At 40.7% G+C, this 26,201-nt stretch overlaps 1 protein-coding gene across 1 annotated transcript in view; it reads right to left on the reverse strand.

The window, feature by feature from the left end:
* Positions 1–6,507: 6,507 nt before the first annotated feature.
* XRCC5 (X-ray repair cross complementing 5) overlaps positions 6,508–26,201 on the reverse strand; it is a 106,819-nt gene continuing 87,125 nt past the window's right edge. The window contains exons 17-19 of the mRNA XM_007935832.2: positions 9,902–10,011; positions 8,591–8,687; positions 6,508–6,620 (exon numbers count right to left, since the gene is read on the reverse strand). Of these exons, the coding sequence (XP_007934023.2) occupies positions 6,508–6,620; positions 8,591–8,687; positions 9,902–10,011 (320 nt within the window). The remainder of the gene's footprint in view (positions 6,621–8,590; positions 8,688–9,901; positions 10,012–26,201) is intronic.

Consider the following 26,201-nt stretch of genomic DNA (forward strand, 5'->3'; position numbering starts at 1 on the left):
GCCCCAGAGAGCCTTCTGGGGTAACAGAAATGATCTACATTTTGAGCTGGGTGCTGACATACAGGTATATGCATGTATAAAAATTCATCAAGTTGCACATTTAAAATCTGTATTGTATGTATATTTACCACCTCCATAAAAACTTATGAAAATATATACTAAAAAAGTATCAAGGTTTAAACAAACATAAGGTAGCATTGTGATATTTTCATTATTGCTTTTCTTGTGCTAGCATACAGAACACCTATACCAGAGATGCAAGGCCAAAAAAAGCAAAGGACAATGTCATGGGTCCAACCGGGGCCAGCACTTAGAGAAAACTGTCCTCAAGAAATGATTCTTTAACTCATCCTAGGATCCTTCTTACTGGGCTTTGGAGAGCTTGTGTACATGTACCCACACACATATGTTCTTGAAAGAGGGGCTGTGAGCATCTTTTCTGTGGCTGCTGGCATTGTAAGTGGGGGTATGGAAAGGTGGAGCCATGGTGATGGAAAGACAACTGAAGTAAGAGTCCAGGGGTCTGGATACTAGTCAATTCTGCTGGTTGTCAACTTGCTGTGAGACACCAGGCTAATCAATTGGTCATGTTCACGCTGGGTCATGTCTGTAAAATGGCCAGCTCTCTAAGTTCTGAATCTATCATGCTAAGGTGAGAAATCAGTAACTTGACAATACTAAAGAAGGCATAATGAGGCAGTCATAAGAATAACAAGTGCTAACAAGGTATTTTTCCCCCCATACAGCTCTTATCAAATGATTATTTAGACACAGCTGAGCTCATGAGACACAATACTCTAAAACCATGAGGCTCAATCCTCTTTCCCCTCATGTTTTCAATACAGAGTAAGAAGAACAGAGAACTGGGGATAAGTAGAGCTGAATTCTAGGCCAGTAACTTACAGTGAGATATCTGATGCATCATGTTACTTCTCAGGGCCCTAAAGTTCCTCATCAATAAAATAAGGAGTTGAGACCAGATTGGTATTTTTCAACTTCTGTTCCTTGAAGTACTGGGTGTTCTTTAGAGTCCGTTAAAAAAACAAACTCACTGCCGTCGACTCGAATCTGACTCCATGGCAGTGAGGTTTTCAGAGTCCCTTAGGTGTTAAGTGGGAGCTCTGGTGGCATAATGCCTAAGGCACTTGACTACTAACCAGAAGGCTGGCGGTTCAAACCCACCAGCCACTCCTCAGAAGGAAGACTGGGCAATCTACTTCCGTAGTGGTATGGTACCACCTCCAAAAACCAAGGAGGGCCTGCTATGAGTCGGATCCGACAGCAGTGAGTATGGTCTGGTTTTTGGTAGGTGTAAGTAATATCAATCTGCCCATCAAGTGATGAGTGCCACGTTTATTTGCTTTATACATAGGGTTCCCTCATAAACTTGCAAGATTTAAAGATAATAACTGGGCTAGGAGATTATTCGGATTCTTTCCATCTGAATGTGAAAATATGTAATTGAAGGCAATGTCCTCCGCCTCAGTTAAAGATCTGGTTTGTTAAAATTCTCCTAACCCAGGATTCTCAACAGTGGCATTATTAAGCTTTTGGGCCAGGTGATTTCTTCTTATGGGGGCTGTCCTGTGCACTGTAGAATATTCAGCAACATCCCTGAATTCTATCTACTAGAGGGCAGTAGCATGTCCCCCTCTGTAACCACCAACAATGTCTCCAAACATTGCCAAATGTGCTTGGGGAACAAAATCACCCCTACTTGACAATCACTGTTCTAAACCTAACATCGGTTAGCAAGAGAAAATGTGTGTGTGTGTGCATATATATGTATGTATGTATGTATACACACACACATATATATGTATATATATATATAAAAAATCCTCTTAGATTAAGAAAGATAAACTTCAAAGTGAAGACTCATTCATCTTGTCCTGACCTATCACAAGTCCAGGCCTCTTACTGACTCTGGCCTGGACTAAGTCATATCCAGATGCTCCTGTAACGTGCCAGGATAAACAGTCATGCCTCCTACCCCACAGAGAATGAACTGACAGATGAGGGCCACGCAAGGGCTATACAAAGACTTTACCAAACATCAAATGCTGATGGTATGTTTAATAACACCAACTAGAAACAGAAAAAGCCAAGTAAAAGAATCAAGTGGAAGGTTATAATAACAATAAAAAGGAGATAATATCTATGCCTAGGCTTCAAAGTGAAGTAAGAGGTACACTTAACGTGACTGTCTGAACTTATGTCATGGAAGAAGTTCTTTCTTTTTCTCCAGCAGGGCCACTATTTCTCGAAAGTAATCATACAATTCACATTTCTAGAACACACTGAAGGGAAATGGCTGTTGTGCAAATGTCAAATTACAATTTAACTTTCATTCAAAATTAACATCCCCGGATTATTATTTCCCTTAAATTGTCAACAAAGAATAGCAACAACTTGACAGCTTGCTAACTTTTAAATAACTTATGGTAAATACCATGAAAGAATTTAAATGGACTGTGAGGACTGCCCTTCAATCTCTCTGATCATAGTCAAGTTGCCTTAACTGATTGGGAAGTGACCGAACTTAATGCTAGCTTCAACTGCCACATAAGTGAATATTCAGTGCATGGTCCACATGACTGACTTCTCTAAGAGAAGCACCTGAAGCATCTCTCTCCTAGTCAACCCTGAGAATCCGTGTCCTTGAGCCACAATCTCAACCACTCTCCTCATTACCATTTGGATGTGCACTCTCCCTTCTACACTTTTCTCCAAAAATCAGAAGGTGCCATTTAAAAACATTTTTAATACAAAGGATCAACTTTTCATTCTGAAAAACAAAATAAAGGGCTTGTATATTATTAAAGCAGACACAACAGCACAATCTTGCCAGTCATATGCTGAGGTGGATCAGAAGCACAGGCTGGGCTCTACGCTCCTCCAGGTCCTCCTAACCACTGCCTGGCCCCAGGCCCAACAGTCAGTCGTTCAGATGAAGCAGACAGGAATCGCTGTAGCTTTGAGATTACTGGCCCAACATACCGTTTATGAAACTTTATCCATTAAGGAATGAAGGTCCAGTATAGCACACAAGAACCTGCATTTTAATCTCCTGTCTCTTCTGAGTGCTCACAGTGTGACTCAGGGGATCTTGCTGGGGCTGGCTTCCCAACACTAACAGGGATGCTAGCTCCTGCTCCTGCCAGCCCTTAGAGGATCACTGTAAAGATTACAGAGGTAGTCCTAGGCAATCTGGTTCTAGAGTTAGGTATGAACAAAGCTGTATCACCATTCTCTACATGTTGTTGCTGTTATTATGTGCCGTTGAGTTGGACCTGACTCACAGCAACCCCTCCTTGGGTTTCTGAGGCAGTATCACTACGGAAGTAGATTGCCCAACCTTCCTTCCGAGCATTCTCTATATATGATTTATATAATGGTCTATGTGAACATGATGTAGTGTGCAAGTTCTTTAGCAGTCCAAGTGTTATATAAATATTTGGTAAATTGGATGGAGCATAATGAATGTGAAAAAAGAAGTGGGATTTTCTAGATGTGAAAGAGAGTCCACAAGGATAATGTGTAATATACTTTTTAAAAAACATGTTACTGTGATTTGGATGCAATTTTACAAAGCAGATTCGCTTTACATTCAACAGTTCATATACATTTTGTTTTATGAAACTGTTTACAATCCTTGCAACACAGCAGTTCTCCTCCCACTTCCTCCCTGTGGTTACCCCTTCCCTGTATCCTTCTTACCTAAGCGTTCCTGCCTGCTAGCTTTCTCCCTGTGCAAATGTTGCTCTTCTGATCTCCCATGGCTGACTGTTCTAAGGAGTGTATCTCCCTAATGTAGTTGTTCAGCTTATAGGCCTGTCTGTTTGGCTGACAGCTGAGCCACAGGGGTGAATCCAATTCTAGGCCCGAAGGGTGACTAGAGACCATAGTCTCAGGGTTTCACCAGTGTTTGTCAGACCAGTAAGCCTGGTCTTTTTTATGTTTTTGAATTCTGTTCCATATTTTTCTCCTATTCTATCCAGATCTCCAATTTTGATCCCTTTCTAAGTAGTTGCATTGGTAGCCAGGCACCAGCTAGTTCTTCTGGTCTCAGGGTAATGTAGGCTGAGGTTCCCATGGTCCATTGGTCCCTTGGACAAATAGTTTCCATACTTCTTTGATTTTCTTCACTCTTTTTTTGCTCTGGACAAGGAGAGGCCAATAGCTACATCTTAGGTGGCCACCCATAGGCTTTTAAGACCCCAGTCACTACCCACCAAAGTAGGTAGGATAATATTTCTGTGTACCATAGTGTCCCAACTGAGCTTGATGTCCCCATGACCATGGTCCCTAGCCCACAGGCCCTCAAGGTGCTTGGTTGTGGCTAGAAGTTATCCTAACATTGTCCTCTGTTAGTTCTACAAAGTACGTGGACATTTTTCTAGTACATACAAATACGTATATGAGAATACTGTCTGCCAAACCTGTGTGTGGTCAGTGTGTAATAAACTTTTGGGGAGGCTCTATGTTGTACATAACTGTGCCTAGCCTACAGATGACACTCAGTACATTTTAGCTGCATTTGCTACTTTCTGATCTGTCATGATAGTGAAATTAAGTTCTGGAAGGTTGCCACATTTTGAATATGACAATGCTGCGCTCCAAAAAGAAAAGGCCACTGAAGTCAGGAGTGGAGGAGGTTCTCTCTACTCATTTTCACAATGTCCTCCTCCCTACTCAAAGTAGTGACATTTCCAGAAGGGTCTTAAACTTCTGAAATCTGTTCTGGTGATATCAGAAGGATACTGCCTCATACCTAGTCATTAACTGAAATTCTTCTCTGTAGCTTCATTATCAGACATTAACATGCCTGATGTTTAGGGTCTGTGCCATTACATTCTAAAGCAGGTATGTGCTGCCTGTGCAGAAGTCTCACACAAGATGCAAGACACACAAGCCTCAGATTTCTTTTCCAAGAATCTTGATTCACTGAGCTAACACGCACCTTTGGTTAAGATGCACCACTAGGGGAAAACTCTTTTCTAGATCAGTGCTCCTTCTCTTTAAAAAGTTAACACGTACTCAACTCTTACGGAGATGATGTTTTTTTTATATACTGTAATAATGACTACAGTTAAATTATTTGTCTTGATTTATTTTATTTAGTTAGCAGAAATTGGTAAGCCTTCCTTGCAGTTGAAAGGAGAAATATTATCATGCCATTGTGGAAGCTGACAAGCAGAAAAAACAAGCAGTTAAATGACACACTGAGGTACATGGTGCTCAGATTATGGCAGAAGTTACACATGCTGTGGAGCTCCTTCTTCAGATAACAATCAGCACCTTGAAGCTTCTAAAATTCCAAGTTCTATCTGTTCCTTAACAAAACCCTTATGCCAGGCAAAGTGCTTAATAAAAATTATTCTAGATTCTGACTAACTTCTCCCCCAAACAATATTATGGTTTCTGTCAAATCCCTTTATTGAGTTGCAAATTCATGGCATTTTACAATTTGGCCTGAATGAACAAACATTTCCAGCCTTGTTTCCAGCTATTCCCCTAACAGATTCCTGCTTTCCAGCCCCAGATGCCAAGGTCTCTCTTAGCATGCGTATAGTTATCTTTTGATTCTTCATTATCTCTGTAATTGTATTTACTATGCTGTGTTATAACCGACTGGTTTGCATTTCCAGAGGGTAGGGGTGTCCTGCATTCTAGCACAGAGCCTCGCATACAGTTGAGGCTTAGTACCTAACTGACAGCTGCCAGGTGCTGTGCTAGCACAAATGGATCAATCAGTGACTATAAGTGAAGCTGAATGAGAGACAAAGTATACCATGAAACCAAGCTGGTTATTTGAATTCCACTAAAACTTCATCCCAAACCTGAGGCATAACATGAAGGTTTACTGAACTAAAAACCACATGCATTTGACTCTTCATTGAATCAGATTCAGTACTCCTACACCAAGCAGGGAGATCTTGATAAATAAATAATAAGCTTGAAAATAAATAAAAAGCTCACTGGATCTGCATGCATGGGGTATTTTACTGAAAACACCTAGATGTTTCTTGTGCTAGAATACCAGTGGTTCTCTACCTTGCTGCACACAGCAATCATCAGAGGGGCTTTAAAAACTCCAACAAACAAAACCATGCTCAGGACTCGCCTCACACCTATAGAATCCTTGGGAAGTAAGGCCTGATCATCAGTATTTTTAGAAAACAGTACCCTAAGTATGTACCTAATGTACACACCAGGACAGAAGTCTTTGGGCTAGATAGATTTCACAGCCTTTACTAGATCTAAGCTAAGCTTAGTAAGCACTATGGATATCAGTAGCTCTAGAGTTACTAAAGGTGGGATTACAGGTGAGTTCTAGAAATATAACTATGGCCTATGGGGAACTGTGTAAGATCACAACTTCTCCCAAGATGCTGCTGCAGTTGAAGCAATTTGCCGGTTGGTCGACTGAAGAATGGGTGCCTAATTTAGTTACCCTTAAAATAAAACTTCTTCAAGGAAGAATGGACATCAAGAAAGTAATGCCTACTGCAATAATTCATCTAAAGACAGGAAGTTGTCCCTCAATACCTTTTTGGCTTCCTCAGCTGTGACAGAGCTTCCAGAGGCTTCATCTTTGCTGATCAGAGTAATTCCATCTAAAAAGTAATTCAGAGAGTAAAATCCACATACAAGGAAGTAATCCAATCCCATCTGTCCTCTCCATCATTCCTCCTCCCACCTTTGGAACTGGACATTTTTCAAATAATAAAGGTGCTTTGTCACTGAATTGCTGAGTTTCTTAGTCCACATAGTTCCTGACACCTTATGTTATTCCTTCTTCTATTTTTGCTCGTGCAGAATAAAGGTCACATCTCAAACTGGGACCTGCTCCATGCAGCCACCTTTGACCAACTCCAGAAAACAATAATCTCTGCTTCTTTAGAATTCTCAATTTGTTTATCTCTTTGAAATAGCTGTTGTCATAGATCTTGTATAAGTTTTTGTACTTATTTTATGTCTCCTAACAAATGATACTTTTCTTGAGAGCAGGAATGAGGTTTTATTCATCTTTATATTCCACTCAATGTTTCACATTGCAGAGGCTCTATAAATAAATGATGACTGAATGTATACTTTTTAATAGATTCCTATTAGGTAGGAATGTGCATACATTTTGATTTTCGGTAGTGTTCCTGACTATAGACGGAATGGTGAGAGGATTAAGGTTACAGGGAAACATCTCCTACAAAGGGTATGCCCAACACTTAGATCAGCACACAAATTTTAGCTTAGTAACACCTAATCAAGGTTAGAAAATCTACCCTTTAGTTTTCTCTTCTTCCTAAGATTTTCTCCTACCTCAAATGACTGATCTACAATAGACTTTCAGAAAAATACCTGCATTTAACATCCATTTATTCCTAGAAATGGCACAAGCCATGTATATTCTCTCAGTAGGATTTAAGCTCCAGAAATTATATATCCTGTGTATGTCCCACAAATTTCCTTTCAGCAAATAATATGCTAGAGGCATTCAATAAATACCAAAACCAATCTCTTCCATCTACTGGGTCTGCAGCAGACACAAAAGTGATTTGAGTAAGCCCCGTTCACCACCTATTATAATTGCTTTCGCTCCCCAGTGTAGAAGTTAAAGGGCTGAAAAATTAACTGTCAGGGAAATGGTTGCCTGTGTGCTGAAAAACTGCCCACTAGAAGCCAGATAGATAGGTATTCATCTCTTTCATACAGAATTTGCACAGAAAGACGAGCTAAAACTGATTTTTGAGTGAAAAATTTTATAATATCTTTTCCACATTCATTGTCTTCACAGTATGTATTGTTAATAGTAATACCTTATATTTGGTCCTGAAAGAAAATCAAGTGAAGTTAAAACAAAACGGCAAAGTGCATGAAAGGAGTCATTCGTCAAGCCTGGAAATCAAAGACTGATGTTGTCTTCTTCCTGGGTTTAACTGGCACTGGTCTGCTGTTATGGAAAGCCCACGAACATGGCAGAGAGAGGCTAGTAAGACTCATTCTGCCACTGAGTTGGTTCCAAATCACAGTGACTGTACAGGACAAAGCAGAACTGTCTCACAGGGTTTCTGAGGCTGTAAAACTTGACGGAAGCAGACTGCTTCATCTTTCTCCATAGAGCAGCTGGTGGGTTTGAACAACTGACCTTTAGGTTAGCAGCCAAGTGTTCTAACCACTGCACTACCAGAGCTCTGAAAGGCTAGTAGGAGGAGGGCAAAAATGTGGGTGAGGTCAATTAAAGCACTGAGGACCCAGAGGACCCAGCAGCACTGAAATGGCCTGAGAATCAGAGAAAGGGGCAATGTTTGCCCACATGGCTTCTTCATTCAACAAATAGAAAGGCACCATCTTGGAGGTGGGACTTCCAGGTTTCCTTATTTCCCACCTTGTATTTATGCTTATTAAAGCAAAGCTTTTGAGTTCCTTGAATTCTGAGTATTTCCCAAATCCAAATAGGAAGTCAACAGGTCCCCATGTAACACATCACCCAATTTAATTTATATTGAGAATATATACTTCTATTTAATTTATATTTAGAAAGCAAAATAATACAAGTATTTGGAGAAAAAGACAAATGACAACTTACCCTGAACGACAATCTCCCAGAAGTGATTTAACTGTTTCATTTGCACTTTCTCTTGAAGGGCCTTCAGGAAACTGTTAAAGCGCTGCTCTTCAGAAAACTGGTGGGACGTGAAGGGGGAGGAGGGCAAGTCAGAGCAAACACAAATCCAAGTCATCTCCAGACCAAAGTATTGTTCAACCCACCATGTTTGTAAATATAAAATAAAATAATACACTCTTTGGTAAATGGTAAACTGGCATTTCAAACTGAGCTACGCTGGTCTGGAACCAGAAATCCTTCCGTGTATGGAAGGGCCAGTGCCTCACAAAACCACACGGTACTTTTGGGGGCCTGGTGATTTGTTTACGGAGCTCTAGCAGCACAACGGTTAAAGCACACAGCTACTAACCAAGATACTGGCAGTTTAGACCCACCATCTGCTCTGCAGAAGAAAGATGAGGCAGCCTACTTCTGTAAAGATTCTCAGGCGTGGAAACCCTCTGGGGCAGTTCTACTCTGTCCTGAATGGTCACTACAAGGCAGAACCGACCTGATGGCAGTGGGCTGGGTTGGTACTCTGTTCTGATTTTTAACTTTTAATACAGACAAATTCAAATAAAAGCAGAGAGGACAGTTTAATGAAGACTCAGGTACCCATCACCCAGCTTCAACAATCATCAATGCAGTCAATCTTGTTTCATCTGTGCCCCTACTACCTTCATCCCCAAAACCTCCAGCTGTTTTGAAGAAAATCTCAGTCATACTATTTCATCTATAAAAATTTCAGTACATAGTATCTAAAAGATAGGAATTCATTTAGAAAAAAACATACTCATGTGTTATTATTATACCACCAAAACTTAAAAATAATTACTTAATAAGAGCAATAGCCAATCAATAGTCACATTTTGTCAATTGTTATATAAATCATTCTTCTTCCGTTTTTCAAAAAAATTTTTATAGTTCAGAAAAGGTCTATAATAGTAAGAGTGACTGATATGTCTCTAAGTCTCTTTTGATCTTCTACCCTTTCTCTTCCCTTACTTTCAAGAAACCCAGTAACCTGTGACTTTTAAGGACATGTGGTATAACAGAAAGCTAACTCACGGGGAAGAAACATCCCACCTACTATCTACCCATCTTTATTTCCCCTCAGTAACAACTTTAATAGTAGGATGAGTTTAGACATTTCCACCTCTCTTGGCACACGTTACTATGCACAGTGAGAATGACTGTTTCCAAAGCCTATGCTTGTTTGTGTGAGGCTGTATGTCTCTCCACTGTGATGGGGCCAAGTGTAGAGGAAGAGGAGACAGGCTAGGACAGTGTTACCTGAATGGCTTCTTCCCGGAAGGCTCTGATGCAGTCCATGCTCTTCATGAAATACAGTGTCTCATTAGTATCCAAGAACTGCTCAATGTGACTTATTAGCTGGTGACTTGCTGGAACATAAGACATAAATTAATTTTCCTAGATTTGAGCGGTGCCTATTAGATCTAGTGCCATATGATTCAAAAGCCTCATGAGCATTAAATGAGATGCAAAACACTAATTTTGACAAGTCTTTATTTGACAAGTTTTGATGATACTTGTTAGTATTTGTCAAGAAATAAAACTTAATTTCTAAAAGGCTTAAGAATTATGGTTAAGCATTCCTTTTAGGATTTCAAATGCTAATGCTTTTTACTAATGTTGTTGCTTTGTATTTTGTACTCAGAATTTAGGGGCCATTTGGACAATTCAAAACTGATTTTCTTGATATATTCTTAGAAAAAAAAGATCCTCTAGTCCCTCCTCTTAATTCCTCTCAGGATTGTTTTCAAACAATTCCAGACAGTAAAAAGTAATGAGCCAGGAACCCCTCATCTCCTACCAGTCCCAGGTCAAATTAGAAGACTAGCCCTAGCCTTAATTTAATAATATCCCTTTAGACTGAGAAATCATTTCAATCTTATACCCGTAGCTGGACCTAAATAGTCTCTGTGTTGCTCAGTACTCTGCAAGCCATCACTATTTAATAAACAGTAGGGTCCTTGGGTGGCACACAGTCTTCTCAGCTAGCAAACCCAAGGCTGCCTATTTGAACCCACCCAGCAGTACCATGCAAGAGCCAGGCCTGGTGAGTGGTTTCTGTCAAAAATATAGCCAACTGGACTCCATAACATTTGGATCTCTCCAAATGAACACAGGACAAACAAATGCTTCAACACTTAGCAAACAATAACTGTCAGCAAAGTAGTGTCATAAATGCTACAGAAAGAGGAAATACATTAGTGTTATCATTTCCAAGGTAGCTAAGAAAGGGCTGCAACTTGAGGTGGTGTCATAAACAAAGGGGAAAAAAAATTTGTTAAGTATGAAAAAAAAAACCAGAGAATAGAAATATAAAAAGTCATCAGGAGACTTGATTTGCTGAGTAGATCAAAACTAACCGCTAAGAACTATGTAGAAGAACAAACCAACAGCACGTGAACACTCATGGCCCAAAGGCTTATTCCTTGCCTATCCCGAGACCCTTCATTAGCTGCCTGTTCAACTGGAATTGAATGGCCCAGATACTCTATGTCTGCAGTCACGGTCTCATCTGAGCATGCCAACAGTTACACATGTGTACATACCCAAAAAGCAAACTACTTTCACAGACTTGCCTGTAAGCTTCGAGACCACAGTGCCCTCAAAAAGCCACAGCACTGCTCAATGCCTTACAAAAGACATGAAACCCAATGTCAGTTCTCTTTCCTAAGGCTCTTTCAGCACATGGAAAAGAATTTAAAAAACTGGACAAAAATCTTTTCTAATATAGTATTTCCACAGCAAGAGAAAAAACTCCTTAGTAACCATTTCATCCCTTCTACCAACTAGGAGATTATGAGCTACATTATGATAAAGCACTTAACAAATTTGGGGATTAGCGAAACATTTTCCTGCAATTTCAGAAGTTTTTACCAATGTTAACAGTGAATTATTATCTAACTAGACTCAAAGAAGAGAAAAAATGTTGAGATGAGTCTTTTAAACAAGGTAAATAATACAACCCTGATCAGTAGGCAGAGCAGAAAACCATCAACAAGCAACACAAAGCAACAGAAGCTATCTCTCTTCTTCAGCTTGGAAAGGTAAAGTAACAAGAACATTTCATATTTCCTGGGTCACTTACAGCAGCTTACTTTCTGAGTCTTTGATATAAAGTTTGCCCAGAATTATATATCTGGGCCCAAATAAGAGCCTTTATAAGCCAATAGCAGTAATCAGAAAAATTCCAAGTTCCCCATTAAAAAAAAAAAAAAAAATGAGAATGGGGAATCTTAGGAAGTTATGTTTTTTGCCTAGTTTAGTGATTATTTTCATTAATTTATCCTAGTATATATTTATTGTATAATGACTACATGTGAGACATGCTATGTTCTATGGGGGCTGGACTACAATTAAAGTTAAGACTATTGCTTTTGAGGAGCTTACAGGACAACAGGAGACATAATATATATTGTCGTTGTTGTTATGTGCCGTCAAGTCGGACCCGACTCATAGTGACCCCTCCTTGGGTTTCTGAGGCAGTATCACTACGGAAGTAGATTGCCCCATAACAGGGCAAATGTGAAAAGGGCTGTGATTGTTTTGGAAATATATCCACTGATTTGAATTTTTAAAAATGTTTGGTGATTATGGAAAGCTCTGATAGCATAGTGCCTAAGGCACCTGACTGCTAACCAGAAGGCTGGTGGTTCAAACCCACCAGCCATTCCTTGGAAGGAAGGTTGGGCAATCTACTTCTGCAGTGATACCTACCACCTTGGAAACCCAAGGAGGGGTCACTGTGAGTCAGCTCCAACTAAACGGCACCTAACAACAACAACAACATGGAAAGCTTTAAGAATTTCAATGGCCTTTAAGCTGGGCAATGAAAAATAGTATTTGGTCATCATAGAGCAGGAAAATATTAATAGAGATGGGAAAGCATGAGGTATGTCTGGACAGAGGCAAATAAATGGTCTTGTGACTGGAGCATAGAGAGAAAGAAAGAGAGCAGAGAAAGAAAACAACTAATTGGACAGGAAACACTTAGACGGAAGGCGTTCCAGGAAGAAGGAACCTAAGTATGAATGTATGAGGGTCCTGAAGCCGGGTAGAGCTTGGCTTCTTAGAAAAAGTAGAAAGAAAAAAAAAAAAGGGCCTAAGACCAAGGCTTTAGAGGTTGGATAGAAGACAGGTGGCCAACAAAGGAAGCAAAGAAGGAATGGTCAGAGAGAGCAGAAAACCAGGAGCACGTGGCGGCACAGAAACGAAGGGAGAATATTGACAGTTTCTGCTAGGTTCAAGCCGGTAAATAACACCTGCAAAGGAAAGACCCTAATGAGCAAGGGAAGAATGAATGACAGGGAATTCCTTAGATCCAGGGACTGCAAGGAGGAACCCATCAAGAACCAGAGAGGCTCTGAGCTGCCTTCTAAAAAATGTAGCTTCCTGACCCACTTTCTTCTAAAATTTGATGGAAACACACACACACACCCTTGCCATCTCACAGAGAAAAATATTCAACAGAGCAAATGCCAAAGCTAACAATCCATATGCAATGACAAAAGGAAGATACATGAAGAAAAGGAAACAGAAGTCCCAAACCCAGTTTCTATTTGTGAATGACGTCCTAGTATGTTTGTAGGCTTATTGACATTTGGCTTTCCTTATTTACATGTTAGACTGTTCTATCCTTTTTGTAGAAAATCCAGGAACACAGGAAGATAAACATAGCCAAACTTCCAATGAATCCAAGAACCAGATTTTGCCCTTCTAGGAATAATCACTCTGGTAGCATAGTGGCTAAGGCACTTGACTGCTAACCAGAAGGCTGGCGGTTCAAACCCACCAGCCACTCCTCGGAAGGAAGGTTGGGCAATCCTACTTCCGTAGTGATACTGCCTCGGAAACCCAAGGAGGGGTCGCTATGAGTCGGGGCCGACTCGACGGCAAACAACAACAACAACAACAGGAATAATCAATTGCATGGCCTGTGCCTTGGGCCCATGTTCTGAATTCTATCCCTCTACCTAGACTATTTTATGGTTCACTGACTATGATGATCCATTTAACATCAGTGAATGGTTGTGATGGAGAATCTGTTAATATTTGATTATCAGACTAGGTGATGGACAAGAGATTTCCCTTCTAAAGTTTGAAGGCATTTCTTTTTCCCTGCAATTTTTAATAAAATCAAAATTCAGAAATGGCTGATAAAAATAATATTCTATATTAGCTGTATTATACTTTTGTCCACCCTTCCCTCAGAAAGGAAATGCTGATCATCAAGGGGCTTGGCTTTGCTTCCATATCAATTACAGGGCTAAGGAATGGCCCGTCAGTCTTCATATTCAGTAAATCACAGCTCCAATTATAATTCACCAAAATACTTTTCAGAATCAGTCATGACTCAATTAAACTTATTAGGAGCTAATACAAAAAGTGGCCACTGGTAGGTCATCCATCTTGGGATACTAAGTCAGATAAAGGCTGTCATTTGTTTCAAGGACTATTTCAGTTCTGGATTTTGAGGGTTTAGATCTGGGCATTATATATTAACCCAGCATCTTATGTGCATACAGATATTAAGGCACATATTGTTGTTGCTGTTAGGTGTTGATGAGTCATCTCTGACTCATAGCAACTCTATGCACAGCAGAACGAAACACTGCCCGGTCTCGTGCCAGCCCCACGATCCTTGCTATACCTGAGCCCATCATTGGAGCCACTGTGTCAGTCCATCTTGTTGAGAGCCTTCCCCTTCTCTACTGACCCTCCACTTGACCAGCATGATATCTTTTTCCAGGGACTGGCGTATATTAGTCTAAATATAATGATACTTTAGTGTTATGTTCAAATTTTTATCCAGATTCAGAGATATTGTGTACAAGGAAAAAGACAATCTTCTTATTTAATCTGAAATGTATATTCTCCCTCACCAGAGAAAACATTCAACATAATCCACAGTTCTGCAAAATGGACCACCTCCCTTCATTATGCACGGTCACAAGGGCCAACATATTAGGGCAACAGACTTGTCCGCCTTCTGCACACTTACTTATGTAGCAGTTATCTAACCAAGTTCTCTGCAAAGATGCTTCCAATAAAGTGAAAAGAAGTGACTGATGGTGGGTTTTGAGAGGGCCATAAAGTAGGTGGTTCACTATCCTTCACCTATTACATATAAAGGAGTGTGGAGCCGGCTCAAATGATTTTGCTGAACCCAGGCATCATTCAGCAAGCTTGCCAGCTTGATTCTTTTATCTTAGTGCCTCACATGAATATTACTTATTGAAAAGGTACACATTTTGCAGATGCTGGCAGTTAAAGCAATTTTAAATGTTAAGAACAGATTTATATGTCAAGTGACAAAGGCCTTTATAAAAATGAAAACGTGACATTAAGTATATGGCAAGACTAGTCATTATTAAGTGATTCAAAAGAAAGAGATAGCCCTCAGTGAATAAAACTTAAAACAAGCACTCCAGTCTGCCACAGATAAATTCACAGGTGAATTAAAATAATTTTTTTAAGCCAGAAAGACATTTTATCTAATACTGTCAAGAAAACAAGTCTGCATCTTCATACAGAACTAGAACAGAAGTGGACCACAAACTGGCTTCCCTTAGTCTCTGTTGTTGTCAGGTGCTATCAAGTTGGTTCTGACTCACAGTGACCCCACATACAAAGGAATGAAACACTGCCCTGATAGGAAGTGGTCATTGTGGGCAGGAGTGGGTATGTGCATGTGTGGATCAGCTGGGGTCTAACCAGGACAGAAACTACTCCAGGTATTACACAGGTACGGTTATACAGCTGGGTAAGAGATGTAAAGTCAACTAAGAATGGAGCAGTAACCCAAAGATGAGCAACAAGAAGCCCTTAGTATGGAAATTGAAGGAGGGGGTGTACTTGGAGCCCAGAAACCTATGCCATGACAGCCAAGGCCACAAAGGACCAAAGATGCTGCCCAACACAGAAGAGAAGAAAGAGAAATACCCTAAGCTCCTTCCTCCCTCCCTCCTTCCCACCAGGCTCCTACCAAGGTCCCCTATTGGTCAAATCCACCTGTGCAAAAACGGCAAGGAGGCCACATGTTCTGACCTCCTCTAACCCTACAAGGGGAAGGCAAGATTACCAGCAGTAACCCAAGGCCTATTACTGCAAGGCCAAACATGCTGCCTCCCTCCAGCCCTTTCACCAACCGTTCCTCCCAAAGCACTCACCACCTCTCTCCTGGGTTCGATAATTCGCTGCAGTGGCCACACAGAACTCACAGATTGCAAGGTTTATTAGGGAAGCACCAAGCTACAATTTAAGTTCAGGAAGAACGCTCAGTCTCTCTCCCAGCCCAACGTCCCTCAGCCAACAGTCTCTCACAGTCTCTTTCCCAGCAGTGCTGGTCCCTCAGTGTCTCACACAGCAATGCGTGTCTCTCACATCTCTTTCCCAGCAGCATGTGTCTCTTTCAGGGGCGCGTGTCTCTTTCAGCAGCACGTCTTCCTCCACCAGCAGTCAGAGAGTTCTGCCTTCAGGAGGCCTCCGTTTTGAGCCCGGCAGGGTGGTCAAACTAGCCAATTATAGCATCAGAACTCTAAGCACCTGAGAGAGTGGGCACCTCCCAGAACATTTGTTTTGTGCCACTCCCAACAGAAATACTCCAGGTGGACACCTTCAGCAATCAGGAGCTTCTCAGTTGCTCATAGCAAATCCCACCTTGGAGTTTACAAAGACTTATGGGTAGAAAAGCCACACAAAGTAATTTACCACAACCTGGAAGCCAGCTCACAGGGAAACCTGGGAAATTCATCCTGCAGGGTGGGGCCAGCTTTGCAGCCTCCTCCCAGAACCAATGCAGAGCAGGGGAATGGTGAGGAGCAGGTCTAAGGGCCACCTGATGCAGTGTCTTAGTGTGCCCTGAATAGTTCCAGGAGACCGAAATGAACAATGCTTTCTTCAAGTTAAACAATAAGGCGAGATAACATTTACTAGGTTTTTTCTTTCCTTTTTTCCTCGGGAGGTAGGATACAATGAAATTCAATTAAAAGTTACTGAAAGGGTTCATAAGCATATTTAAAGCTTTTTCTAGTCATTTTAGTTTTTTTTAAAATTGTATTTCTACAAAATAAGAATTATATTAAAAATGTGATTTTCATTTGTATTGGTAACATTTTTATAGTTACATTTATTTCCCTTTCCTTCAGGATGAATGTGGTGAGGCACAGATGTCCAACAACTGCATGGTCAGTGATAAGAACTAGAGGTGCTGGAAGCACCTGCAACTTGCCATGGTGTTCACGTCCTTTCTGAAGTCAAACGTACTTCCGAAAATTTAAGTACCAAAAGGAGGCCTCCTAAATATTTTTCCTGTAAATGACAAAATATATGCCGACCTATTTCTCAAAAATCCCCTGGGCTTCCAGTAGTAGGAGTTTGGATCTAAGATCCCAGGAACAACCTGCCCTCACAATCTGTGCTCCTTGCTCTGGAGTTCCTGTTTTCAGTTTTGTGGTTTTAAAGGAAAGTCTTTATTGGAGGAAAAGAAATCTCTGGATGGCAACAGAAGAAACTGAAAATTAGGGAAAAAGCCCAAGCTTTATTATGAACCTGAAAATGATGTGCGAGTACTGTCTCCTTTTTGAAGCAACTGTACTATGAACTCGATATACAGCTCTGCCTTGCTCTGTGCTCAGTCTGAACCTCCCTTTTAGAAATTGCTCCTTGGATCCTTTGCCCCAACCTTCATGTAGCAGCTAAAAGAAGTTAAAGTTCCCTGCCTCCCTTCTAAGAACAGAAAAGGTCAACAGATGCGACATGGAGGAAAACACCATGGCCGTAATGATATGCGTGATCAGTGGCACAGGAAACTGAACTAAGATATATAAAGTGCTGACCACCTCCAACAGTATAGATGCAGCTCTGTCTTTTATTATTATTATTATTATTACTATTATTATTTTTCTTACCAATAACTAAAAAACTCAATTAAAACCTTACCATTTAAGCTCTGCAAGTTCAGTCACAACCCATTTTTTTCATGCTTAAGGATTTTCTCATTAAATGCAGTAATTTCTTACAAATTGCACTAATAAAAGTAAGTCCTGCTGGGTGTTTTCCCCCTTTTTAAATGCTGCCTTTTCATTGATGTGTTAAATTAAAACCCCAGGCACAAGGAGCAGAGTAAATGCAGTCTCTGTTGTCAGAATCCATTCCTGTAGATTATGCGATCTTTCTTGCTTTATTTTTGTTTTTATTTAAGCTACCTTGAGTCCTACTTTGTAGGCACAGGAAGAATGATACTGAAGGTCTCTTGGTCTTCGCTCACTCTGGAGAACAAAGATGGGAATGTGAGTTAATAAGAAACTGGATAAAGCATCCAGTTAGCCTGCCAACTGTAAGCTCATTTTATATAAGAGAACATAATGTCTTTTTTATCCTGAATGAATAATATCTTTCATCATAAATAGCTTGAGTAGAAGACAAGATGAGTTCCCAGGTCAGCTGAAAAATTTTAAGCTCCTTGCTCAATGGAAGGCCTCCATGGTATTCTGTTGTTTGTTTGTTGTTATGTGCCGTCGAGTCAGACCAGACTCATAGCGACCCCTCCTTGGGTTGCTGAGGCAGTATCACTACAGAAGTAGGTTGCCCAACCTTCCTTGTTCCTTTAATTTTCATTTAAAACATTCAGTTTAACTACTGAAGACCCATTGAACATGTCCCATAAAAACTGAAGGTCATCAATTATTTATAAAACACAGAGCGGTTAGCCAAAGTCCAGAGAAACGCACCCTTAAGTCTAACTAATTTCCTCCATTCCATAAAGAATTAAATGGAGTACACCTGAATAACAAAATAATGCCAACATAAGAAAGAAACTAAAGGAAGACCTTCTCATCAAATGAGGGAATGATCTGTTTGGTTGGATCATGCAATGTTTATTGCATATGCTTGGACATATGTGTCAGGAGCGGGGGTGAAAGCAAGGAGGAGAGAGAAAGAGGGTTTTCACAATTTTCCAAGGCCCTAGAATTCTAAAACTTAACGAGGCTTATTAAAATAAGAGTGATACAGAAGAATGAAGAACCTTACTACCTAGACTTGATCCCATTCCAGATGGGTGGTTGTTGTTGTTGTTATTTGCCGTCGAGTCGGCCCCGACTCATAGCGACCCCTCCTTGGGTTTCCGAGGCAGTATCACTACGGAAGTAGGATTGCCAAACCTTCCTTCCGAGGAGTGGCTGGTGGGTTTGAAGTGCCAGCCTTCTGGTTAGCAGTCAAGTGCCTTAGGCACTATGCTACCAGAGCTCCTTCCAGATGGGTAGCAGGAGGAAAGCAGAATGGAAGATAATAGTGTTTGGTACTGTAGCAGTTTACAGTATCTGTCTAGCTTCATACCTAAATGGATGTCATCAAACTAAATGAAGGAAGGAAGCAGAAAGAACCAAGTAGCCATAGTAACAGTACAGCCAAGTGGAAACACCCCGGACCAGGAGACCAGTCTGACAATGGGATCCAATTAAAAGTTGGTAATTAAATGGAATTTAAATTCATTTATCAGTTGAAGAGATAGTAGCGAGTGATGAGTCAGATTCTTCACCAAGAAGAATGACTGAATGTGCTTTTGTCGATGTTAGAGGAGGGAAGGCAGCACACAGCTTTATGCCACCTCAAGAGTATGAGTCATTCTTCAAAGGAAATAGCAGATATCGGAAATATTAAAACAATCCCATTCCACATAGTAAATTCTTCTGAAAACTGGTAAATAAGGATGCCCTATGTTCATATGATGTTTTTTCCTTATGAACATTGCAGATCATTTTTTTCCCCCTTCCCCTACCCTTTTCTAATTTTAGAAAAAACGTTTCTAACATCCCAGAGCTCAGCATAAAGAGTTGATATTTCTATTTCCTCTTTGATGAGGCTAAAACTTATGAATTGATTCAAAGAATTTAGTCTGATGTAATTCAAAAATTCAAATTCTTATTATTCCCAAGCACTGCTTTGTTAAAGTTAACATGGGAAACAAACAAACAAAATTACTACTACCCAGCACTACTCAGAGAACATACAAAGGAGGCCATTTTATCCCACTACTGATAAACCAGCAGCAACATCTTTGATAATGAATCACACTATGACTGGGCATTGGTAGACAAACACATATTGGCTCTCAAATCACAAGTACTTCTTTAAGAGTGGGGCTGGGCTTGAGAGGGAAGAAATCCATTCTTTATGGAGGGAGCAAGCACGCAGAGAGGACAGACAGTGTCCCAGGACACTGACAATTTGGTTTAGGTACAGTGTTGAACAGGTGGACCTGTGAAAAATGAGTCTGGAATGGCAAGGTAGGGCCAGGTTGTGGAAAGCCTTGAATGGAAGACTGATTTCACAGACATAGGTGTGAATAAGCAGGGCTGACTCATGACCAAATCTGTGCTATAACATGCTAGTTCTTATGAGGTGGCATCAAGTCAGTTCCGACTCACAGTGATCCTACGTATAATACAACAAAACAGTGCCCAGTCCTGAGCCACCCTTACAATTGTTGCTATGTTTGATCCTATGGCTGCAGTCCAGTGTCAATCCATCTTGCTAAGGGTCTTCCTCGTTTCCATTGACCCTCTACTATGCCAAGCATGATGTCCTTCTCCAGTTACTGGTCCCTTCTGACAACAGGTCCAAAGTAGATGAGACAAAGTCTCACCATCCTTGTTTCTAGCGAGCATTCAGGCTGTACTTCTTCCAAGACAGATTTGTTCATTCTTCTGGAAGTCCACAGTATATTCAATGTTTTTCACCAATGCTATAATTCAAAGGCATCAATTCTTCTGCAGTCTTCGTTATTCATTGTCCAGCTTTTGCATGCATATGAGGCAAATGAAAAGACCATGGCTAGGTCAGGTGCACTTTAGACCTCAAAGTGATGTCTTTGAGGGTTTTTCATTTTTTTATTTTTGCAGCAGATGTGCCCAATATAATACGCTGTTTGATTTTTTGAGTGCTGCTTCCATGGACATTAATTGTGGATCAAAGTAAAATTAAATTCTCGACAACTTCAATCTTTTCTCTGTTTATCATAATGTTGCTTATTCATTCTAGTTGTGAGGATTTTTGTTTCCTTTATGTTGAGGTATAAAGACTACGGAAAGCTGTAGTCTTTGATCTTCATCAGTAAGTGCTTCAAGTCCTCTTTGCTTTCAGCAAGCAAGGTTGTATCATCTGTGTATTGCAAATAAGTCTGATGTCATCTTCATCATATAGTACAAGTTCTCAAATTATTTGCTCAACATACAGATTGACTATGTATGATGAAAGGATACAACCCTGATACACACCTTTTCTGATTTTAAACCACAAAGTACATCCCCTTGTTCTTTTCAAATGACTGTCTCTTGGTCTATTTGCAGGGTTCTCCATGAATACAGTGTTCCAGAATTCTCTTTCTTTTCTAATGTTACCCATAATTTGTTATGATCTGCATAGTCGAATGCCTTTGCATAGTCAATAAAACAAAGATAAATATTTTTCTGATATTCTCTGATTTCACAGCCAAGATTCATCTGACATTAGCAATGGTTGTATTTCATTTCATGTCCTTTTCTGAATCTGGCTTGAATTTCTGGAAGTTTCCTGTTGATGTACTGTTGCAACTGTTTTTTAATTACTTTCAGCAAAATTTTACTTACGTGTGATATTAATGAGATTGTACAATAATTTCTGCATTCTGTTGGATCATCTTTCTTTGGAATAGGCACAAATATGGATCTCTTCTAGTCAGTTGTCCAGGTAGCTAGCTATATTCCAAAACTCCTGACATAGATAAGTGAGCACTTTCAGGGCTGCACCTGTTTTTAAAAACATTTGAACAGGTATTTTGTCAATTTCTGGGGCATTGTTTTTCACCAATACCTTCAGTGCGATTTGGACTTCTTCCATCAATACCAGCAGTTCATGATCATAAGCTACTTTCTGAAATGGCTGAACATCAAACAATTCTTTTCAGTACAGTAACTGTGTGTATGCCTTCCATTTTCTTCTGATGTTTCCTGCATGGTTCAATATTTTGCCCACAGAATCTTCAATACTGCAACTTCAGACTTGACTTTTTCTTCAGTTCTTTCAGCTTGAGGAATGCTAAGTGTGTTCTTCCCTTTTTGTTTTCTAATTCTAGGTCTTGAATATTTTATATAAAATACTAACTCTGTACAAACACAGGGTAGACTGATGGAGAAGAACTCTGAAGGTAATACATGTAGGATACTGGAGTTGTACCATCATGTTGTAAATAAAACCTAAATTAGGATCTACCAAAAAATGCACTGCTGACGAGTTAATTCCAACTCACAGGGACCCTATAGGACAGAGTTGATCTACCCCACAGGGTTACCAAGGCTGTAAATCTTTACAGAAGGAGACATCTTTCTCCCTCAGAGTGGCTGGTGGGTTTATACTGCCAACCTTTTGATTTGCAGCCAAGTGCTTTAACCACTGTGCCACCAAGGCTCCCTGAAGTAGGATACCAAAACCAAACTCACTGCCATCGAGTCAATTCTGACTCACAGCGACCCACTTTGGGTTTCCAAAGTGGTAAATCTTTATGAAAGTAGACAGCCTAGTCTTCCTTCTGCAGAGTGGCTGCTGGGTTTGAACCGCCAACCTTCTGGTTAGTAGTGAAATGCCTTGTTGTTGTTGTTGTTATGTGCCATCAAGTCGGACCTGACTCATAACGACCCCTTCTTGGGTTTCTGAGACAGTATCACTATGGAAGTAGATTGCCCAACCTTTCTTCCGAGGAGTGGCTGGTGGGTTTGAACCGCCAGCTTTCTGGTTAGCAGTTAAGTGCCTTAGCCACTATGCTACCAGAGCTATGAAATGGAAAGGAAGAGATAGGTATGAGGTTGACTTCAAAGATGATTAGGAATTAGAAATAGGTACAAAGCATTCAAAAGGATTCATCAACATTAAACTAAAGGGGCAAAACAACAACAAAGCAACAGAAAAACCTTACTTCTGGGGAAAGTTCCATTAACACCCATAGTGCCAGTAATGTCATCATTTAGGCTACTGCCTCATTGGTATGCCTTTCTTTGGGCTCTTTTCTCTCCAGCCTTTTCTGGCTCAGTTATGGCAACCTCCTCCACAAACTCTGCCCCCAAGCGGTCAGGTACCTGTATGTGTACCCATATACTCTGTCTTCCCTCCTATTGCCTTGGATGAACTGTTAATACACCTATTTAAGCTAACCTATCCACCTGTGCACTGGGATCACATACTTCTCCCCTATTCAAGGATTTCACCCAGTCTTAGGGCTTTATATTCAATTTCTATGCTGACTTCTCTTAGATTTATACCTAAAATCAGACTTTTTCCCTGAAATCCAGAACTGTATATATAATCTACTTAATTTGTCTTTCCCTTCTGAGTAAATAGCAATTCCTTCCAGTTCCTTAGGCCAAAAAACTTAGAAGTCATCCTTGACTTCTTTCTTTCCCTTATACCCTACATTCAAACCATCAGCAAAACCTGTCAATTCTACCTTCAAATTATTCTGAGACCCTAACCTCCTCTCATCACCTCCAACCCCACATCTCCCTCACTTGGATTACTACAGTAGCCTTCTGTCATGGACTGAATTGTGTCCCCTGCCAAATTTGTGTCAACTTGGCTAAGCCATGATTCTCAGTGGTTCAGAAGTTATGTAATGTGGCAGATATGTAACGATACCCCATGATGTGATCTGATGTGATAAGCCAATGAGGTCTAAAAGGATTAAGATTAAGGGTGGGTTGCAACACCATTAGTCCCATCACAGCCCTGATTTGATATAAGGGGAGCTTCCCTGGGGTGTGGGCTGCAATGCCTTTTGTCTTCCATCTCATCCCAGCACTCCCTATGCCATTATACTGCTTTAATTTTTCTCTACAGTGCTTATCACTATCCTACATATATTTCTTATTCGCTTACTCTCTGTGTCTTGCCATGATAACAGTTAAAATAGGCATTCAACAAGCATTTGCTGAATGCAGAAACAAATGGTCTTAGACTCAGTGGGTTATTACTCTAAAAGCATACCATAGACATATTTTTGTTGCTTTTTCAATTTAAATCCATACACTGCTGTATTCAGTTCTGGCTATCACTAAGGGGAGTGGAGAGCCTAGATTCTCTTTTATCACCCCCTCCTTCAATTTTACAGAGTTGGAAATGGTTGCAATAAAGCTCTATGGAAGACGTTAAAGGGGAAATAAACAAAGAGTAACAGGCTATGTGAGACACATACACAGGTGTGGGGATGAGAGGTCATTTTCCATACTGTCATGGCTGCATGTATGTGAGTATATTAGTTTGTTGTTGTTGCTTATTAAGTATGACTTAGCCTCATCCATGGGAGCTCTGGTGGTATAATGCCTAAGGCATCAAACCCACCACTCACTCCTTGGAAGGAATATTGGGCAATCTATTTCCATAGTGATATCGCCTCGGAAACCCAAGAAGGGATTGCTATGAGTCGGATCAGACTTGATGGCAGTGAGTTTGGTTTTGTTTTGGATCACTCATATACTTACAAAGAGGGCAATAATTGAGGAAGAGAAAGACACAGAGAGGCACATGGGAGGTACAGACAGCAAAGATGAACCCTTTTGCACATATAGTATTGCACTGTCAGTGAAGGCAAACACGGGTATATAGGTGAATAGATGGGTAGACAGGCTGAACTAGTAGGTATGTCTATGCAGTAGGGAGTGTACCCAAGACCACATATAGGGTTGGCAGACAGTGGTTCTGTAAGTTTATTTGTATGATTTGAATTCCCAGGTGTAGAGTAGAGCTGACAAGGGGCAAGGTTGTAGTTACTTCTTGGTCATAGCCAGCTACCCAGAGGGACCGAGTAGTTGACCCTGTGGGCTCGGGACCACAATCACAGGGGACATCAAGCTCAATTGGCATAATACACTACACAAAACATTGCCCCACCTCTTATTTTGGCGAGTAGCGACTGGGATCATTTTCTTTTTAAATTTATTTATTTATTTATGTGTGTGTGTGTGTGTGTATATATATATATATGTATGTATGTGTGTGTGTGTGTATATATGTATATATATATAGTGATTTGGGTGAAGGTTTACAAAGCAAATTTACTTTCCATACAGCGGTTCACATATACTTTGTCTCATGATATTGACTACAGTTAACCACAATGCAACAGCTCCCCTCCCACTTCTTCCCCATAGTTACCTCTTCCCTGTGTCCATCCCTCCATGCACTCCTGCCCCCTGAGCTGTCTCCCTGTGCATAAGCAGCCCTTCTATTCTCCCATGATTGATTTCTCCAAGGAGTGTATCTACTTGAGGTAAATGTTCAACTCATATACCTGTCTTTTGTTTGTCTGAAAACCACAGGTGTGGGTTCAATTCCAGATCTGAAGGGCAGCTAGGGGCCACAGTCTCAGTGGTTCCACCAGGCTCTATAGGACCAACAAACCTGGTCCCCCCCACCCCCTTTTTTTTCTCCAAATGATTTTGAGTTTTGTTCCACATTGTTCTCCCTCTCTATCAAGGATCTCCTACATAGATCCCCTTTCAAGTGGATGACAGTGGTAGCTGGGCACCATCTAGTTCTTCTGGTCTCAGAGTCATATAGGCTGCAGATCAGATGGTGTACCAGTTGCTAGGACTAATTGTTTCCATGAATTTTGGTTTTCTTCATTCTTCTTTGCTCTGGACGAGGAGAGACCCATCATTCCATCTAGATGGCAGCTTGCTAGCTTTTAGCTGCTCCCCCAGCGACTGGAATCTTAAAAGCTTGCAAGCAGCCATCTAGATGCAACAATGGGTCTCTCCTCGTCCAGAGCAAAGAAGAATGAAGAAAACCAAAAATTCATGGAGACAATTAGATCTAGCGACTGGTACACCATGCAATCCACAGCCTTAAGACTATGAGACCAGAAGAACTAGATGGTGCCCGGTACCACTGTCAACCACTTCGAGGGCGATCTATGTAGGAGATCCTGGATAGAGAGGGAGAACAATGTGGAACAAAACTCAAAATCATTTGGAGGAAAAAAGGGGGGGGGGGACCAGGTTTGCTGGTCTGATAGAGCCTGGTGGAACCACTGAGACTATGGCCCCTAGCTGCCCTTCAGGTCTGGAATTGAACCCACATCTGTGGCTTCCAGCCAAGCAAAAGACAGGCATATGAGTTGAACATTTACCTGAGATAGATACACTCCTTGGAGAGAACAATCATGGGAGAAAGAAGGACTGTTTATACACAGGGAGACAGCTCAGGGGGCAGGAGTGCATGGAGGGATGGACATGGAATGAGGTAACTATGGGGAGGAAGTAGGAGGGGAGCTGTTGCATTGTAGTAAATTGTAGTTAATGTCATGAGACAAAGTGTATGTGAACTGTTGTATGGAACATGAATTTGCTCTGTAAATTTTCACCGAAATCACAAAAAAAAAAAAGAGGGCAATAAAAAGAACTTTTTAGAAATTATTTAATTTCATCCATTGTTCTCATTTTTAGGACAGTGAACCCGATTTGCCATGGAAAAAATCTTATCTTTGGTTTGTAAATATTACCTTCATTATAATTCCAACATTTAAAATTTGTGT

Source organism: Orycteropus afer, unplaced genomic scaffold (genome assembly GCF_000298275.1).
Source record: "Orycteropus afer afer isolate SDZICR_OR568_19922 unplaced genomic scaffold, OryAfe1.0 scaffold00002, whole genome shotgun sequence".
Classification (NCBI taxonomy): Eukaryota; Metazoa; Chordata; class Mammalia; order Tubulidentata; family Orycteropodidae; genus Orycteropus; species Orycteropus afer.